Below are 19358 nucleotides of genomic sequence, written 5' to 3'. Positions count from 1 at the left end.
CTTACCTATTCATTACAATTAAGCCCTAGCTTACCTAAAATTACAAAACTCAAGAGCCCAATTCATTGGCCTTTCGGCACCCACCCCACCACCTACGTAATGCCTTGGGCTCCAACTTAGTAATAATAATATAAAACTTAAACCCTAAATCTATTAATGAGTATGTGTTACAACGTAGCCTTAACCTACCTATTCATTACATTACGGTCCTAGCTTACCTAAAATTACAAAACTCAAGAGCCCAATTCATTGGCCTTTCGGCACCCACCCCACCACCTACGTAATGCCTTGGGCTCCAACTTAATAATGATAATGTAAAACTTAACAATTAACCTACCTATCAATACACTTACAGCGTTTTAATTTACATTACAATATTTTTCCTAGAATTACGTTATTGCTCTTAACTACCAATGAAATTAAATTACTCTCAACCTTAGTAATAATAAATTAGAATGTGTAATGAAAATAAAATTACGCTCAAATACTAACATATGTGTTTATGTATGTATTTGTGTGTGTGTGTAATACGCTGGTGCGTGTAATGTGGGTGCAAGATAAAATAGAAGAGATAAACTTACGCTGCCTACCTATTCAACTACATTAGTGTTGGATGCTCCCTATCTATCCTACCTACAATTAAAATTATGCCTATCTAACCTACCTATATAGCTACTTAATGTAATTGTGTATGCGTGTGTGTGCGTGTGAGCATTCCTACTTAATGTTAAATTACAGAAAAAAAGAAGAAAACGTATCCCAGTCAGGCAGGTATTCTTTGCCACTGAATGAACGAACGTAGCCTGACATCTTCCATGATGAACTCCTCTGGAAGCTTCAACCTGAATGAAATGAAAAAATCCTATTTAATTAATTAACTTTAATGAAAATAGAGAAACGAGCCGCGGTGAAATCCACCAGCCGGAAAAGCCAGCAAACTGGCAAAAAAAGAAACCGTTAAGAAACCGTAAAGTCGGAAGTTAGGGTTAAGGTTGAACGTAGGGTGACATCACAACCATTCTGATCCTCCACGACGAACTCCTCTGGAGGCTATAACCTGAATGAATGAACCTGAATGAACCTAGATGAATGGACAAATCTTATTTATTTAATTAATTTAAATGAAAAAAGAGAAACGCAAAGAAGCAGACCGGTCGGCAAAGAAAAGAACCGCAAAGAACGGTATCTATATAGGATTTATGCTTTATATAACTCTATATAACTCTATATAACTCTATATAACTCTATATAACTCTATATAACTCTATATAACTCTATATAACTCTATATAACTCTATATAACTCTATATAACTCTATATAACTCTATATAACTCTATATAACTCTATATAACTCTATATAACTCTATATAACTCTATATAACTCTATATAACTCTATATAACTCTATATAACTCTATATAACTCTATATAACTCTATATAACTCTATATAACTCTATATAACTCTATATAACTCTATATAACTCTATATAACTCTATTAACTCTATATAACTCTATATAACTCTATATAACTCTATATAACTCTATATAACTCTATATAACTCTATATAACTCTATATAACTCTATATAACTCTATATAACTCTATATAACTCTATATAACTCTATATAACCATGCATACTACCACATTCAATCAATAAAAATCCCACTAAAACCAGGAACCATCGCGTACCTGCTGAATGTATGATGTGAAACAAAACAAAAAAAAAACACAAAACAAAAATCACACCACCAAGTAGAGTAAAAGTATAGGAGTCCCTAACCTACCTATGTAACTAAATTACCTTATGCCCTAGCCTACCTATATAATAAATTAATTTTTACCTCACCTACCTATGCTTCATTAACTTAACTCAAGACTCATGAAGAAAGAGAAAAAGGAGTAAAACAGAACATAAAATACTACCACACAAACAAACATGATGTATGTATGAGCAACCGCTAAAGAACCCACCTAAAATATAAAAAAATACAACATACAAACACACAAACCACAGACATGCAAACTCTATATAACTCTATATAACTCTATATAACTCTATATAACTCTATATAAAATAAAATTAAATAAAAATAAATAAATTACAAAAATATAAATACAAAAAAATGAGATCAGGCACTCCGAGTCGAGCGAGGCAGAAATGCCTGATCTGATTTCAACGTTTTTTCAGCTCCTATTTATACTCGTTTCAACCATACATTTTCATCATTTCAATCATTCACATCAATAAAAAACTTATTTAATGTATGTACTACACTATTATACAGTCTTAACCAAAACGCTAACCGTACTAAATTGAAGTCATCGAACGAACGCCTTCGAAACTTTCTGGTTGGCTGGTTGAATCTGCTATATTGCTTTTCATATAAACATAATCTAATATAATATAATTTAATTATTTGTATACATGGATTCCAGTCACTTTATATATATATATATATAATAAAAATTCATTATAAAAGCAACAGTAATCAGTGCTATATATGTAAGCACGCAGCTCAAATTTTTCGGGGAGAATTCGAAATTGTTTGAGACCACACCTTGCTTAACATCCAATTCCAAGACGAGCCAAGCCAAGCTGAGCCAATATGCATAAATTCATTATAAAAAACAACAGTAGCCATTACTATATATGTACGCACGCAGTTCAAATTTTTCGGGGAGAATTCAAAATAGTTTAAGACCACACCTTGCTTAACATCCGATTCCAAGCCGAGCCAAGCCAAGCTGAGCCAATATGCATAAATTCATTATAAAAAACAACAGTAGCCATTACTATATATGTACGCACGCAGTTCAAATTTTGCGGGGAGAATTCAAAATAGTATAAGACCACACCTTGCTTAACATCCGATTCCAAGCCGAGCCAAGCCAAGCTGAGCCAATATGCATAGATTTATAAGCGCTTTTATATTAAAATTTTGCTCGCTTTTTAAACGAATATCCCAATATAACAAATTCTCCATCCTATTTTAACTTTCTTTGATGCTTTTTAATCAGTCAGGTCGCAAAAATCATTAGTGATATCGCAATGAAATCAATTTGAAATTTTTTTTTAATTATTGATAAAATTTTTAAATTGTTGATAAAAATAACTGGTATATATAGTGTAGTAAAACGTTTAAAATTTTCTGAGAGAATTTAAAATAATTTGAGACTACACCATAACACAATTGTACAATTTGAATGTGTAAATACAACATTATAAATGTATTATAACTATATGTCTATTTGTTTATTTAGTTCTGCCTGTGTATATTTTGTCAAATTTATTTGATAGGAATTGAATATAACCTTTATACCGGCTGATTAACTACCAGGCAGTAAAATAACTACTGTTGACACCATTTCCTCCAACGATTTCCTCGCAACGAATTGCCCATACCATATTATTAGAATAAACTCTTTCAATCAATGTTTAAATTTTTATATTGTCATTTATTCTTTCGTTTTTGTTTCTGTACTAATTTTCATGTCAGATACAATAATTTTCATTTTCATAGCTATTCACAAACATGCCTACCTGTTGCATTAAAAATTGCATTAATAATAAATAGAAATGAGAAAATTTCTGATGCATCTTTTCACAGGTTTATTTTCAAATTAACTTCACACTAAAATAAATGTAACAATATCCCTATACTCATTGAATAGAACTATTTTGTTTTACAATTACATATATTAAAAAAAATCACCCTCCAATTTCCCTCCGGAAGTAAGCTCCTTGTTCGACCGTCAAAAATGAGCGAAGGCCGTTATATTTATTCTAATTATATGGTCCAGGTGTTCAGTTTTTGTTGTGGTTGAATGTCAAACATCAAACTAATCTGGTGCGCTATGCTAAACACAGGTTACTAATTAATTTCAAAATCGATTATCGCTCAAAGCGTTTTTAATCGGTTTTTAAATTAATTCAATTTTTTATTTTGGATTCAAAATGTGTTAGCTGTTGTTAGAGAAGCCGCGTATCAATTAAAATCTAAAATGCCATTTTCAGCATGCGATTGTGTATGCTAGGTTAATTAGGATTATAATTTATATATCATTTTTGAAATGAATCATTAATAAAAATTAATAATTTAATTAATAATTAATAAGATTATCATTCATTGTTTTTACTACTACATATGGCATATATTATATGTTATAATGGTATAAGTTTTATGACCACTTATTAGCTATTTACTATTTAAAAGTATTTAATTTTAATATGATGCCAGGAGATAATTTTTCTAATTTATTAAAAATTAATTATTATTATTAATTAATAATTTGCTTTTATATCATTGAATTATTATAGTCAAAACTTATTTATGATGAAAAATATATAACAATTAAATTTTTTTATTGTTAATTGAGTGCATATTTAATAATTTCTATATATTTATTTTTCTTTCTAGATGAACAAAGTGACAAGATGAAGTTGAGAAAACGTGTGTTGATTATTTTCATACTGCTTGTGACTATCTTCTCAATACACTTCTGGTATTTTTATCAACACCCCAACTATGGAAACTCTATGACTGTAATAGAAGGTCATAAACCTTTGAAATCATTTGGCAATGCAAGGAATTTATTTCATGGCTACAGGATGCACAAGCAAGGTTTGGATGACAAAGAGAAAAAAACAAAATTGAAAAATTCGACTGATGCTGCCGAAATAGCTGAAACCACCACCACTAGCTTCGGATCAAACATTGCTACTACTGCTACTACTACCTATCTAAATATAAAACGTGCTACAGTTTTCAAGCGTTCTGTGAAAAGGATGAAGAATTTATACACTGATCGTGACAGTTTAGAGAAAAACTTTCTGCAAAACCTTTTTCTCACTAGAAGTATGACAACAGATTCAATTTACAATGTTACTGTGGAAAGTAAGATAGAATCTCGTGTTTCTTTTAAAGGTTTTAGTCATTTAAACTCAGTGTCACTTTTCAGAAATTATTTAACAACAGCAAAATTATTAATTAAAAAAAATGAAACTTCAAACATCATTGATAAAATTCCAAACCACAGATTAAAGTTTGAAAAACAGTCAAAAGTTAAAAATAAAAGACTAAAATACAATAGCAATCCAAATAATGTCAACATGAATGTCGATAGGATGGCATTTGCTGAGGTTGATGAAAGTCTACTGTATGATTTTAATGCTCCCCTACCTACAAAGAAACAAATTTCTCGCACTGAAGATGCCAAAAACAATTTTGAAATTACCAGAAATAATGGCGGTAATAATTATGGTGAGGATGAAAAATCTGATCGTCATGATAAGGACTCATCGGATTACAACTATCAAGAAAAGTTAAACATTATTGACCACCGATTGACCGGCTCAAAAAGTCGTAAAGATATGACCAGATCTGAAATTCTTTATGGTAACCTAGTCCCTCGGAACATCTCAACATTTGGCAGTGAAATAAAAATAGTCTCGATGTCTCTGTACGGATCAGAGATGAAATATTTAACAGGAACTCTGAAGAACGCCCGTCTGATCAAACAGAATTTTCCAGGTTGGAAGTTGAGGGTTTACGTGGAGTCGCACGCGATGAAAAGTCCTAGGTACGGGTTGGTACCTCAAAAGGTTCTTGATGCGTTGCAAGATCTTGGTGCTGACTTGCACTTCATCGAGCCTGAGGAGGATTTTTTACCTCCCATGATGTGGAGGTGTCTTTTGTTTTTTTATTTATCTTTGTTTCTTTCTTTCTTTTATTGAGTTATTGCTCTCTTTTTCGATTTTAAGTGAATTGATTTTATTTTCTGTCTAGATTATTTTTTGCTACAGTTGCATTTTTATTAAGATGCCCCATTGTAGTTGTTCTTTTTTCGTGTTGATCTCGTTATCGGTGATAGTATATTTTTAGTTGCTCCTAACTGATATATTATTGTAGAGGGAGTACATTCATATTAAATACGTAGACACAATAAAAGAATTCATCTACTCTATTCTCGTTGAAACAACCCCATACATTACCTGACAACATTACAATACATAACATGACGACAACATGTATTTTCAATACTTTTCATTTTTAAACATTTTTTTCTCCGTTAGTATTTTAGTAATTTACTATTTTTCGTTACCATTTTATACTACTGTTTCAGTTTCAGCGTCTGTCAGATCCTGATTTTTTAAAGGATAATAAAAAAAAATGTACCCATTCATACAGGTTTCTGGTTGCAGATGATCCAACAGTGGACAGATTCATAGTGCGAGATTCCGATTCGAGACTGACGGAAAGGGATTACAAAAGTGTGGAGGCCTGGATGATTTCGGGGCAGGCATTCCACTGCATTCGTGATCACCCGAGTCACGTTGGGTACTCGGTGTCTGGTGGGCTTTGGGGTGGTATGGCCAAGAAGTTGAGGAACATCATTAGGAGGTTAGTGAATATATCAGTGAGTGAGTGAGTGAGTTAGTGAGTGAGTGAGTGAGTTAGTGAGCGAGTGATTCATTAGAGATGAATCAATGTTCTTAGAGGCAGTTTGCCATATTGTTACTTGCATAATTGTAGTGTTGTTTTACTTCTTTACAGATGACGTAATATAATGTAAAGTTCATGATGATATACAAATATATCTCTGTTGACTATATTTATCAAAGGAAAAATTTACTTATATATATTCTATCTTTTGTTCTTTCTTAATAAACAGATTGTCATATTTGTTTAATCAGTAAGACATTTAAACTATGGACATTGTAAATTGAAATGAATTGTAATGTAATGCGTGACTTATTAAAATGTAATGCATAAGCATGCACCCAATGCACATGTACCCAGTTCTTGGATCGACATGATGCGAGGGCTTTCCTCCAAGTATTTCAGCGACATGAGCTTCCTGCAGACTCATCTCTGGCCAAAGGTTGTCTCATACGCTTACTGTTCCGATAGTGTTTCGTGTGATAGATGGCCTAACTCCTTTCCGTTCTCTGTCAGGAGGTTTGGTGTTTTTTGTCGTTTTTGGTGTTTAAAGGTTCGTTTTTTGGTGTTTTTTAATTTGGTTGCTGATTATGTAGAAATTATAATTTTATTTTGAATTGTTATTCTTATGTAATTTTCATTTCGTTACTTTTTATAAATAATGATTTTTTTCTAACATGTTGGTGTCAGTCAATAGTTGTAAACCTTGTGAACGTTTTACGTTTCATATTTTCTAATTCAATTTGATATTTATAGATGACCATAGTTTCTTTAGATACTGAGCAACAGATATTCTATTGTTATTTTTTAAATTATATTCAATAAATCAAATTTTTATTTATAGTTTACTTGTTGATTTGAAAAAATCGTTTGTCGTGTGATTTAATAATATCTCGTTTCCAAGCAGTCTCTCGACATTATAGATCTTATTTTATGCATACACCTTTCAGATACGGGTTTGACCATGTTGGACAAGTTAGTTTTTTTTAGTTTCCAGCCAATCTCGATTGAACATACAATCATGAGATGTGAATCTGTTTTCCTCCTGTTGTAGGTATACGACGAGAGAGACATTGGCAGACGAGTGGATTTGAAGATCTTACAGAGGAGAGGGGAGAACCCGTCATGTTACCCTCCAGATGAGGACGAAGAAGAAAAGACATCTTAACCTAAAATTATCATTAATCTAATTTGTATTATCATCGATATCATTTTTATCATCCTTAACACTTCTCACCATTGTATTGGTTCAGTTTTTTGTCCATAACTCAAGTTATCTTGTTGATATTGCGAGCAATGTATCAAGATTTTTGTTGTGTACGTTTTTGTGTATGTGATGTAGACCGTTTCAATGCACACCTGTGTACATTTGATCGTGAATTCTTGTGCGTATTAATATTTTTAATATTTATTTTAATATATTTGTAAATATTTTTCAATTGATCCTCCTATTTTCATTTCATTCTAAGTTGTGTTTCTCGGACGTACTCTTAGTTTTTGTTCATACATTCCGCTTTTCCATAACTCGAGTTATTCATCTAATCGATCATTCTTCAGATCCATGTGTCACGTTGTGCTCAGTTCATTGGAGAAAACAATCAACCATTCCATTCTTATTTTGAAAAAAGGAACTTAGCGATTCCTTTTTTACTTGTCATCATTATTAGGAAAATTATTGGTACAATTTTATTTAGATGGATAAATAAATGAAGTTTCGATCGAAAAATGAAAAACGTTTCAAACGGTCCCCTCAAAAATTGCCGCATGCCTTCTTCAATTTCAAAATTTTATTAACTCATTTTGACTCCATGATTGATTGCTAAGCAAATTCAAGCAATTTCTCATTTGGCTAACGGCATACACACACAAACACATGTATATACATATAAGCAAAATGGTGCAATGTTTGAGGCGATAGCTTCAGTGAAAGGGTTTCTCACGCAATGACACAATGATCACAAGGACAGTCACATTCGTATTCCAGTTAATTTTTTTTCATTTCTATGTAGTTAGTCACAACAAAACATTTTAAATTTGTGTTAATATTTAACATAAAAGACATGTTTTTCATAACATTTCTAACACAAAGGTGCCCAAACCTGGGCTAATAAACTAAACATAAAAAATCTCTTGAATCATAATCATAGTAATAAAGGCAAGCATGAGTATTCATGATCAACGTTGTTAAGTCTTTCACAAAGGCTTAATTAGAGTTGAAGTACTCAATTTTATCGGACATGGCCTTGGGGTATTCAACACCATGCAGTTCTGGCTCTGTCCCATGGCATGGCAGGGGAACAAAAATTCTCAGGTGGAGGTATTCCTCATCTCCTCCATGAACCTGGTTCGATTATTCCAATTTAATCATTAGCATTAGAGTGAACAATGAATAATACGCTCTTGGTATTTTTTAAATTAATAATCAATTCTCAATTTAAAAGTTGTTTTTTAATTATTTCATGCAGTTTGTCGGTTGCACATTTACATTAGAAGGTTATAACTGGTAAGCAATAATTATGTTTCTATTTAGATAAAAAATACTATTGTAAATGTAATATTTATTGAAAGATATAATATAATTAATGATCTGAAATCTGCATATTTGACAGCTCACCTTAACAAAATAATTGGTGCCAGCAACAACTTGTGAAGAGAAGTGGATCGCTGTGAATTCCTTGAAGTTCTTGTTCATTTTGTTCTCAACATGATGCCTAACCTGAAATGAATAAGAAAAATTTGAAATATTTTTTTTTTTATGAAATTTTAATTTTTAAATCAACAACCAGGAAATTGATTGCTTATCCTTAGTGTGCAAATGCAAATGGCTTAGTAATTGGAATAGAAACATATATGAAATGTAAAAAAGTAAATGCCGAGAACCCAAAAGAATATAATTAAAAATTATAATTAAAACTTATAATTATAATAATAATCAATATAACACCATAATTTCAGTTTTTGAACATAGATTATTGCTAAATTAAAAATTTATAAATTCAGTCTTATTTTTAAAAATCTGTAGTGTTTGTTTAATTTTATTGAAATGGCAAATCATCGAAATATAAATAAATTATAAATATCAATAATATTAGCATATTTGTCATGGAATAGAATAGATATTATATTATTATATGTTAAGTTAATATGTAGATTGCAGAAATAGAAAAATTGAAATAAAATAAAATAAGGTTACTGAATTACAAAACAAAAGTTTGCAGTGGCCAACCTACCTTATCCACGACCGCTTGTACATCAGCACCAGCAGGCTTAACATCCGAAGTTCCACCGCACAAAGGCATTATGAAATGATTAAACTTTCAAAGATAAAAACAATAATTGTGAAATATGAAAGCGAGAACTCTCCTTTCTAGAGAATACAGCAAGGCTTATTTATACAAGCAGAAGATGACAATGGATCACAAACAAAGAGACGAGCCCAGCCAAGAAAGACAAACAATGAATGGCCGGTCATATGATGCCAGGCCCACATACCATACATTCATATGTTCGTGCATGAAATATCACGAGAAAATCCCGTGATTCCGGAGACAAATTAGCGTTTAAATAGTAATTTTTAATGAAAATTGTTAGTTAAGTTTGTTTAGTTCTGAATTTTTTATTAATATGTGTTTTAAGTGTTATTTAGCCATTGATAAACTTGGAATTAAATTAAATAATGATAAAAATTAAATACATGTTATTTTAGAACATTATTTGAAAAATAAATATGTTTGAAATTTATTAATTTTTAGCATTTATAACATTATGTAAACTAAATAGTTACAAAATATTTTATATTTTAGAATTTACCAAGCACCTGTTAAAAATTTCGATTCTTTGTTCAAAGTTCACAACAGTCTTTGTTGGGTGTTGTGTAATGGTTGAAAATCTGGCGTAAGAGACAACAGCGTTTAAACAGACAAAAATAAATTTCAATTATTCACGAAACTTATTATCGCTAATTTATTTTTTAATTAGTTAATTTTTTCGAATCATAAAAATGTCTAAAAACGTTAGCGGAGACAGCACTAAAATTTACAAATTGGCTGATGTGAAGTCACACAACAACTCAAAGTCTTGCTGGATCATCATCCACAATGATGTCTATGACGTTACGCCATTTCTCGAGGAGGTGGGTGCCTTTATCGTCTTTATGTTTGTGTGCCTGCCACGGGCTTTGTTTGTGTGTCTGTCTGTTTGTTTGTTTGTTTGTTTGTTTGTTTGTTTGTTATTTTGTTTGTTTGTTGCCAATTGATGGTGGGATCCTGTTATAACTTTTGTTTTGGGATTCAGTTTATTTTACTGAGATAGCATTACAAACTTATTACAAAATATTTTCATTTTATATTTTTAAATTTAATTTTTTTTATTATTGCATCCCAGCACCCTGGGGGTGAAGAAGTTCTGTTGGAGCAAGCTGGTCTGTTCACTTTTTTCTGTTTGAAAAATTATTAATTATATATAAGTTTTATGTTGTAATTTATTCATATAAATATAAAATAAAATATAAGTATAGCTATAGTTTTTTCTTTTCTCAGATCTTATATATATATATATATATATATATATAGTTTCATAAATTATAAATTGTATTTTTACATTTTTAAAAATTGCTCAAGATTAAAGTTTACTCAACAATAATATATTGTTTTTTGGAAATTCAATAGGTTCCTTTGCGTCAGAAGCATTCGAAGATGTAGGCCATTCAACAGATGCCAAAGAAATGATGAAACAGTATAAAATTGGAACCTTACATGAGGTGTGTGTGCGTGACGACATCAGTTCAAGTTTAACTTCACTGCTAAATTGAAATAATTTTCTTTTTCAAATTAAAATATTTTTTCATTTGACTATGTGAGATTCAAATCTGTTTTAATGTTTGTAATTTATTCACATGAGGTGTAATTTAGGATAATTTAAGATTTGGGATTTTTGTTAACTAGAACTATGTCCTAGTTTATGAAATGAGACACTTGATAATGTAAAATGAGCTCTGGTAAGGTGTCAGAAAAACAGTTGTTCTTATCTGTTTCGTTTAAGCATTCTTAAATTTTATATTTATCGGATATCTTAGCTTCTTTTTTGAAAATCATCTTTATAATTATTATTTTTTTGATTATATGTTAATTAATTAATAATTTCTCTATTTCATTATGGTAACTAAACAATTTTATTCATTTCTTTTAAAAATAGAGCGATAGAGAAAAGGAGAAATCAGGCTCGGTGAGTAAATTTCAATTGAAAGAATTGATAAAATGATAAAATTGATAATGCAATTTGAAAATAATGCTACTATATTGATAAGGCCAGCCTTGTGGGTGCACCGTCCAATGAAACGTGAGTCTTGAATATATATATAGTTTTTTTTGTTTAATACTTAATTTAATTTTTATTTGCTACTAATTTTTTTGTTACTCTATTATTACTACTCTATTATAGTTTTTTTTGTTTAATACTTAAGTTAACCTTTATACATTACTGATTTTCTTGTTACTCCATCTATTGTTAATAATTACTATTACTATACTAATAACAATTACAAATCAAACGTAGTTTTGTTATTAACTAAATCATTGTATTAATATATCTTTATTTTACGTGTTTTTTGGTGTTGAATGTATTATTTAACATTTTTTGCATAGTTTAGACCACTTTTTATTATTATTACCACGTTTTTCTATTTCTTCTGTATTTAATTTAACTTTTATTCATTACTAATTTATATGGTGTTTTCTATTTATCTGTTAGGTGTTCAGTATTCAGTGTATTATTATTTAACATTTTCTGAATGCTTTATGGTATGTTTTTTCAACCAACTCAAACAAATCTCTAAATTTGTCAAGTTTACTTATTTTAATTTTTTCAAAAGGAGCTAACATTTTTTTTACAATCTGTGTTAAGAATGTTATTTATTCAATGTGCCGTCTAGCTCGCACCAAGAGAAATATTTTGTAATATTGTTCCATGTTTATTCGTAACGTTTCTAGTATTTTTCCATCCTGAGGTTTTAAGATTAACTTCTGTTAATTTTATAATATAACATTCAATTTTTGAAAAATAATATCTATGATAATTTGAGAGTTTTGTTTTTATGATGGTATTGCTATAGCATTTTTATTCACCTTAATTCTCATTTACGCTTATTTGTCTATTCAAGTCGAAGATTTTTCTTTGTAATTAATTCGTAATTAATTTTATTAACAAAACGGTTGTGTGTTATTTTTTCTACTTTTTTTCACCAAAATGCTCGCCACCATTATTTGATCTGCTGTTGTGGTTATGGTTAAGTTAGCTGTATTCGTGATAAACTTTGAAATGTGTTTTGAATTGATGGTTTTCTATATCAGGGTAGCATTTTTTAATAGTTTTTTTTCAAGTCATTATACCTAGAAACACTGTTTAACCAATGTGTTATAGTAATTTTACGACATTCTAACGAATGACATGTTATGTAGGGAAAAGGAGCTGTTTATCAACTTATCTCAACCTAATTTTCAACTGCAAGTTTTGGGTATTGGTTAATCTATAATAATAATAATAATTATAAAGAATAATAATAATAAAGAATAATAATAATATCATTAATTAGAAAGTTTTTTCTATTCAATGGCATATACTGCCGAGAGGATCTGCTAATTAATAAACTTTCACATATAATACTACCAGACTATAAACTGACATTTGTAATGCTTAGCATGTATCTATCTTCTTCAGTTCTAATTTGCGTTAATATGGACTTATAGGGTGATATTTCCAGGGAACTTTGAATAAACAGAACATATCTTTCTGTAAAAACCAGAAATGGTTTATGATTTTTGTGAAGTATCTCATTTAGTATCTTTGGTAATGAGACACACGTATTTTAATGAAAATAGCTAACACGAAAGATACTAAATAAATTACTGATTGTTTCTTCTTTTGTTAAAAAATTCCCCGCAAAATGGTTATTAACAGAAGATACTAAATTAGTTTTAGTCAGTTGTAGATGCTTTTTTCACATTTTAATTGAGAATTCTGATGTTATCTAGATTAATTCTTGTTGACGTTTCTATATTTTATCAGTAGCACAGCAGAAAACTTCAGGAACCTGATGTAATATAATATAAAAATTATTTATTTAAAGAAAATTATTTTTTGTTTGCATTTTAGAAACTAAAAGGTTTGTAGTGCGATTAACATAGAATTATATCTTAATCCTGAGATTAATTGTATGAAATGACTCAAATTTCAGTCAGCGCTCTCTCTTTATTTATCACTTTCTCTCTCTTACTCTTTCCTCTCTCGCTTCTCGCTTACATTGTTTTTATTGTTTTCTATTTAGAATTTACGCATGTGTTGTTTTTTTACAAAGTGGATTAACAACACTTTGTACACTTGAACAAAACTGACAAATGTGACAAAACTGACATTCACGCATTTCTTCACTCACTCATTCACCCACGTGATGTGATATGTTTAATGATATAGAGGTGTTCCAGAGTTATGTTTCATATTAATATGATGCCCTATATAGTTCAGTTGTCTAATGTAGCACATAAACACGTGTCTGTGTGTGTATGTGCAATAAACGATATTTATGATTTAGTGAATATGCATTACATGCATATTCACTCCTTACCCAGAAATTTATATCTTTTCAACAATGTGAGTGTGGCTGGTCTGGTTTGGTTGATGTGGTGTGGTGAATGCCTGCCTGCATCTGCCCATGTTGGAATTCTTTTCTTTTAACGCAAACTACTGTCTAATGAATGACATAACGTAAACGAACTAAAAAAAAGTTAGGCGTAAACATCATATTCTTTTAATTCATTCTTTCGAAAATCAGATTCTGAAACTCAGAATCTGTTGCAACATGCAATTTAGTTTAATTAATTTCGATTCGGCTACTTTAAAAAGATGTTTACGCCTAACTTTTTATAGTTCGACTATGTTATGTCATTCATTAGACAGTAGTTTGTGTTAATTGTGGATAGATGCCTGTTTTTTTTAAATTTGTAGTTGATACTAGCTACGTTGCCAGTTATATGTTACGTAAGATAGGCATACATATTACCTAATATGTTAAAAAAATGTAGGCAGATAGATTTTCAGTCCGTACTACCACATTATTTTTGGTGGCCACTAATACTGCTGCTAATGCTAACATTTGATTATTATTATACTTTTCATATATATTAATTGTTACTAATTAATATCGTCATGTCTTTACATCATTTCTGTTTCTCAATACACACACAGTTTACTGGAAAATTATTATTTTATTTTGTAACTTAATTAATTGAGCCAGTAACGCGTTGTTTTGTCGATGTTTGCACTGTTGTATTTGGATTATAATTTTTTGTACTTATAATTTTTTGTACGTCTGCTCGTCTAATACTAAAGGTCACGTGACTGTTTGTCTGTTCGTTTGTTTGAATGTTTGTTCAGTTTTATAAACTGTGCGTGTGTATGTGCGCGTGCGTGTTTGTCAGCATTGCGTGTTTCTGCGCGTTTGTGTGTGTGTGTGTGTTGTCTGAATTTGTTCATTTCTGTATGCTCATTTGAATTTTTTGATTCAAAATTTTTACCGTTATTTTTTCTCATGTACGTATATCTCCACTTATTAAGTTCGCTCTGCATTCAAGTATACATTAATATTATCCATATTATTTGATAATATTATATTAATAATATTATATAACAATAATATAATTATAATAATATAGAAATAATATAATTATAATAATAATTTCTCTTTCCAGGTCATGGACCTCTTGGCTCATCCCGCTTGCGATAGCTGCAGCTATCGCATTTTTCTATCGCTACTTCACCGCTTAACTCTTTCCAAGACATATATTACACTATATATTATAATACGGTCTTGTATATACATACATATATACGCATACTATATATGTATTATAGTATGCTAATATAATATTCATATATGTATATATATTTACATTGATATGTTATAATATGTTAAATATGTTGCGTTTTGATGATGTTAACTTACTTTGAGTTATTGTATACGACCAATAATAATAATGATAATGGTAAGCCAACGAGAGCTAAATGATGTTTAAAACGTTTTTGTGTAATTGCAACGTTATGATGAGGTAAAATGACAGCAGATTCACAAATAATCAAGGATTATTGCTTTTCGTAAGAAAGTTTTAAAATAAGTAGTTTCAATCAGTTTAACTAAATTTTACCTATTTTGGTATTTATCAAAATCTCAATTAGAACAATGATATATTGCTAATTATTACGCTGAGACAAGTTACTATGTATACTACTACTACTACTGCAACGATGGCTTATTAAGAATTTATGATAAATTACTTCCTGTTTTATGATGCTGTTAATTAATTAATTAGTTAATGTTAAATGTATACGTTTATTTCTAATTAATAAAGGGTGAACATACGAGTTGTGTCGTATTGGTTTGCATTCTTTAGAAAATTGTGGAAATTTTTAAAAACACGTTTAAGTAAATTTCTTTTCATGTCTATTCAGATGGGAATTGCTCTTAGGTAGATTACCTGAATTTGTGTTTGCTCCAAATTGGAGACGGGTGTGCTTATCGTCCTACACAGAAAAATGCTTTGTATATTGTTGTGTATTTTCAATGCTGGTACTGCTAATATTGTCAAATCATAATTGTTATAACTCAGAATAATTTTCTTTGACCTTCAGAGGGTTTAGCGTGACGATAGTAGTTCACCGCGGCGTGTCTGCGTTAAATGAGAATATCATCAACATTAAATGAGTAGGTATTTTTCACTCCATGCATATAGTGCTTCGTTTTCTGACGAATGGTGTTAAAACTGAAATAAATTCATCTTTTATAAATGAGATGTCTGCGTTAAAACTTAACTGCACTGGTGTTAAGTAGGCATTAAGTAGTGAGGTTGATTGATATCTAGGTAACGAACTTACTGTTATTTGATAGCTAACATTCTTTACATTTTACAATCAGGATTTTTACAATCAGGATTACGCTTTGAAACGAAGTAGCTTTTTCAAGAAACGTTTACATTCAATGAAAGTCTTTATATCCGTTTCATCGTAAACAGTTTTGAGAATTGATGACTTCTTTTCGTATATAATAATGTTTAGTATTTGCACCATTCACGAATTTGTCAGACCTGTTTGAATACTACCTACTAAAAAAAATTAACATTTAAAAAACTATTGGAAATTTTTGTTGTATACTTTTTACAAATTTTCAGAAAAGTGATAATTTGGATGTGAGAAATCTGTTTGTCTGCTATGAAAAAAAATTTTCTGGGGAATGTCTTAACCAGAAGTCTGTGATAAACCAGAACATGTTTTTAACGTTAATTACATATGTATGTGGTTAGTAAGAATACCATAAAAACAGTGTTTGTCTGTACATACTCTGCAATCGCTACTAATTTATTTTTAATAAGATTTTTTAATATTTTTATTTAATAATTTCTGGTCGATCAGTCAATAAATTAAACAGTAATAACATTTATTATTATAAGCCCCTCGTCAAATAAATACAGAAAAATCAAATAAATCAGATTGGATTATCAAAAACAGCGTCAACAGAGCCGAACTGAATATGAACACGTGAACCCATAAGAACGTAGGCAACAACCAAAATGATGATGAATAAACCGTTAAATGACAAAAGAAACTAATTTTGATTCAACAGGCAAAATGGATTTAACTGTACAGGTACACAGATCAAATACAAATTAGAACTTAGATGGCCAGATGCATACGCATCTCAGCCAGGCTTGCACTGCCATAGAAAGAAAAAAATGGCATGACAATAAATCTTTCACCGAATTATTATCACAACTATTTTTTACCTCCAAAAACTCAAACAACTTGCCCCAAGTGTGCCTAGAAAGTGCCGAAGAGTGCGAGCTTCCTAGCACGTATGCAGCCAGTACACGTAGAAATAATATAACTGACTCAGATACGGGTTTCATGGAAATTTTCAATTTGGCTAGTTAACCATGATTATCATTATCATAATATCAATAATATAAACAATAATATAAACAATAATAGTAAAAGAAGAAGAATAGTGAGGGTAAAATATGGAAGAAAAACAATTTTTACCACGTTCTTAAAGTTTGCCATCAGTTTGCCCAGCCGCTTTGTTTAACGTATCGTTGCGTTCCTATGTAACACCATGTCGTCACATCCAGCAAAGCCGACGCCAGATGCACAAGCATCTCAGCCAGACTTGTATTCATTGCCACTAAAGAGATGATAATCGTTTTAACGTTAACATCCCAACTATTTTTGAACTTCCATAATTAACAGCTCTGAATTAACTCTATATAACCGCACAACTTTATATAACTCTATATACCGCGCAACTCTAATGCTACCACTAATACTTCTACTGCTGCTATTACTGCTGCTTCTGCTGCTACTACTACAATTATTATACTACTACTACTAAAACTACCAGTAGTAATACAAAACGTACAGTAATATTACTGTGAAATAAATTTACAAACGCATTGCAACTCTTACACAAATGAAAAAATATTAACAGTCGTTTTTAGCATCCATTTTAAGTTATGATTACTTCAATACTAACGAATTACTAATTTAATATTATTCAGTGGACATTTGCTCATGTATAATGTATACTAAATTATGAACATAAAAATGTGTTTTATTATTTCGAACCTTTCGAACCAACGCGATATACATTCTTGATTGCTAAGTATGTCATTACAAGTGAAATTGTTTTTCTAATAAAAATCGTTTCTTCACGGATTCATCAAATACTTTAAAACTCAATTAAAAAAAAGTTACAGGGCATAACTTCATACCAGTGAAAGAGTAATTAAACCCGCTATCCTATTCTATTCCTTTTTCTTCACTGAATTTTCATGTTTGCTTTTTTCTTTATTCATTTTTGTTTTATTTGTTTTATTTTATTTAATGTTGTTATTATTTTTTGTACTTTCTCATGATTGTTTGTTTTGCAAATTTTGGGTTGAGACCCGTCAAATCTTCAGAAATTGAGCTGTATAAATTTACTTGATTGATTTAACAAGCATAAATAAATTATATATGTGCGTGTATCTGTTTGTATGTGTGCGTGCGTGTGAAAATGCGTTGTTAAAATTATATATCAGATTAGACTGTGAACTGAAGTGAACCGACGAATCTGGTGACGTGACGAACTGCACACATCATTATTATAATTTGAAGTATGGTTCGTTCAACGAACCATATGTTAGTAATGTGCCTTTTTAAATACGGTTTTAAGTGTTGAAATTGTTAAAGTATTTAGAAAAGTAGTCGTAAAAACTTTAATGAGTAACAATTACAAATATTTACATTAATTTAGTCATCAACTCATCATCCTAATTCTAACCAAATATTATCATTCGTGAATATTTACTCAATACTTTGGTTTCACTTTCACTTTTATTCTCAAATTCACTACTTTATCTAGTCATATTTCCACATCAGCGCAAATAAAGTTTCAAACATTTTATATATCATCAAAAAAACAGCATCATTTGCTTGGATTCAGTGACTCAGTCACTCATCAAGGAGCGAAGTCAATCATCAAAATTTTCACATCGATTTATCTGGGTCTAATGTCATCACTCAGCATTCAACTAAATAGCTAAAATTATTTTTTTTTCCATCACTAAAAAAAATTATAAATATAATATCTTAAGTCATAATAAAGACGTTTATAAAGAGTTCTATAAAATTCAGGCTATCTACATCAATAAAATCCTGATATTATTAACTTTGTTCAATTCCTTTCAGCTCAAAGCAACTGTATAAATCTTAAAATCCGCATGTAAAAAATCGTAAAAAAATTTAAACCGAAATTACCCTAAATTTTTTTTTTATTTTGAAGAATTACCCATGGAGATACATAAATATAAATCCATATCCATATTATATCCATGG

General features: G+C 30.1%; 3 protein-coding genes across 3 annotated transcripts; 2 read left to right on the top strand and 1 right to left on the bottom strand.

The window, feature by feature from the left end:
* Positions 1–4438: 4438 nt before the first annotated feature.
* On the top strand, positions 4439–8194 carry HELRODRAFT_190286 (hypothetical protein; the record flags this gene model as incomplete). Its single annotated transcript, XM_009013063.1, has 5 exons — positions 4439–5688; positions 6192–6404; positions 6804–6962; positions 7394–7417; positions 7497–8194. The coding sequence occupies 5 exons, from the start codon at positions 4439–4441 to the stop codon at positions 7609–7611; spliced, it is 1761 nt and encodes a 586-aa protein (XP_009011311.1). The 3' UTR covers positions 7612–8194.
* Positions 8195–8646: 452 nt separating this feature from the next.
* HELRODRAFT_167561 (hypothetical protein) lies at positions 8647–9742 on the bottom strand (the record flags this gene model as incomplete). Its single annotated transcript, XM_009013062.1, has 3 exons — positions 8647–8784; positions 9058–9159; positions 9674–9742. 3 exons carry the CDS (start codon positions 9740–9742, stop codon positions 8647–8649), a joined length of 309 nt encoding a protein of 102 aa, XP_009011310.1.
* Positions 9743–9973: 231 nt separating this feature from the next.
* HELRODRAFT_185302 (hypothetical protein) lies at positions 9974–15854 on the top strand. The gene is made up of 7 exons (XM_009013061.1): positions 9974–10108; positions 10129–10575; positions 10827–10863; positions 11111–11202; positions 11637–11666; positions 11749–11780; positions 15185–15854. The coding sequence occupies exons 2-7, from the start codon at positions 10444–10446 to the stop codon at positions 15258–15260; spliced, it is 399 nt and encodes a 132-aa protein (XP_009011309.1). The 5' UTR covers positions 9974–10108; positions 10129–10443; the 3' UTR covers positions 15261–15854.
* The last annotated feature ends 3504 nt before the right edge of the window (positions 15855–19358 follow it).

Source organism: Helobdella robusta, assembly GCF_000326865.2.
Source record: "Helobdella robusta unplaced genomic scaffold HELROscaffold_11, whole genome shotgun sequence".
In the NCBI taxonomy this organism is placed as follows: Eukaryota; Metazoa; Annelida; class Clitellata; order Rhynchobdellida; family Glossiphoniidae; genus Helobdella; species Helobdella robusta.
Note: the sequence above shows the minus strand (reverse complement) of the source record. Positions and strands in the feature narration are given on the sequence as shown.

Coding starts and splice junctions, on each gene's coding strand:
- HELRODRAFT_185302 (XM_009013061.1), top strand. CDS start 10,444: ATGTCTAAAAACGTTAGCGGAGACAGCACTAAAATTTACAAATTGGCT. Junction 10,864..11,110: donor AGTTCTGTTGGAGCAAGCTG/GTCTGTTCACTT, acceptor GAAATTCAATAG/GTTCCTTTGCGTCAGAAGCA. Junction 11,203..11,636: donor AAATTGGAACCTTACATGAG/GTGTGTGTGCGT, acceptor TTTTAAAAATAG/AGCGATAGAGAAAAGGAGAA.